The 439-nt window shown below is 50.3% G+C and overlaps 1 protein-coding gene across 1 annotated transcript in view; it reads left to right on the top strand.

Moving 5' to 3' along the window:
- Positions 1-45: 45 nt before the first annotated feature.
- Positions 46-439, top strand: part of SPTBN4 (spectrin beta, non-erythrocytic 4) — a gene marked incomplete at both ends in the record, with an annotated part of 15,208 nt that continues 14,814 nt past the window's right edge. The window contains one exon of the mRNA XM_027631637.1: positions 46-195. Coding sequence (XP_027487438.1) covers positions 46-195 — 150 coding nt within the window. The remainder of the gene's footprint in view (positions 196-439) is intronic.

Below are 439 nucleotides of genomic sequence, written 5' to 3'. Positions count from 1 at the left end.
CCTCACCCGCCTGCTCGAGGTGCTCTCGGGGGAGAGCCTGGTGAGGGACATGGGGGGGTCATCTTCATCATCATCATCGTCTTCGTCATCATCGTTATCATTATCGTCATCATCAACGTCATTGACATTGTCATCGTCATCAACATCAACATCGTGCTCACCCGCCTGCTCGAGGTGCTCTCTGGGGAGAGCCTGGTGAGGGGCACAGGGGGGTCATCTTCATCAGCATCTTCATCTTCATCTTCGTCTTCATCATCATCGTTATCATTCTCATTATCGTCATCATCAACATCATCAACATTGTCATTGTCATCAACATCAATGTTGTCCTCACCCGCCTGCTCGAGGTGCTCTCAGGGGAGAGCCTGGTGAGGGGCACGAGGGGGTCATCTTCATCATCATCATCATCATCATCATCATCATCATCATCATCATCATC

Source organism: Corapipo altera, unplaced genomic scaffold (genome assembly GCF_003945725.1).
Source record: "Corapipo altera isolate COAL_440 unplaced genomic scaffold, ASM394572v1 61077, whole genome shotgun sequence".
NCBI lineage: Eukaryota > Metazoa > Chordata > Aves > Passeriformes > Pipridae > Corapipo > Corapipo altera.
Note: the sequence above shows the minus strand (reverse complement) of the source record. Positions and strands in the feature narration are given on the sequence as shown.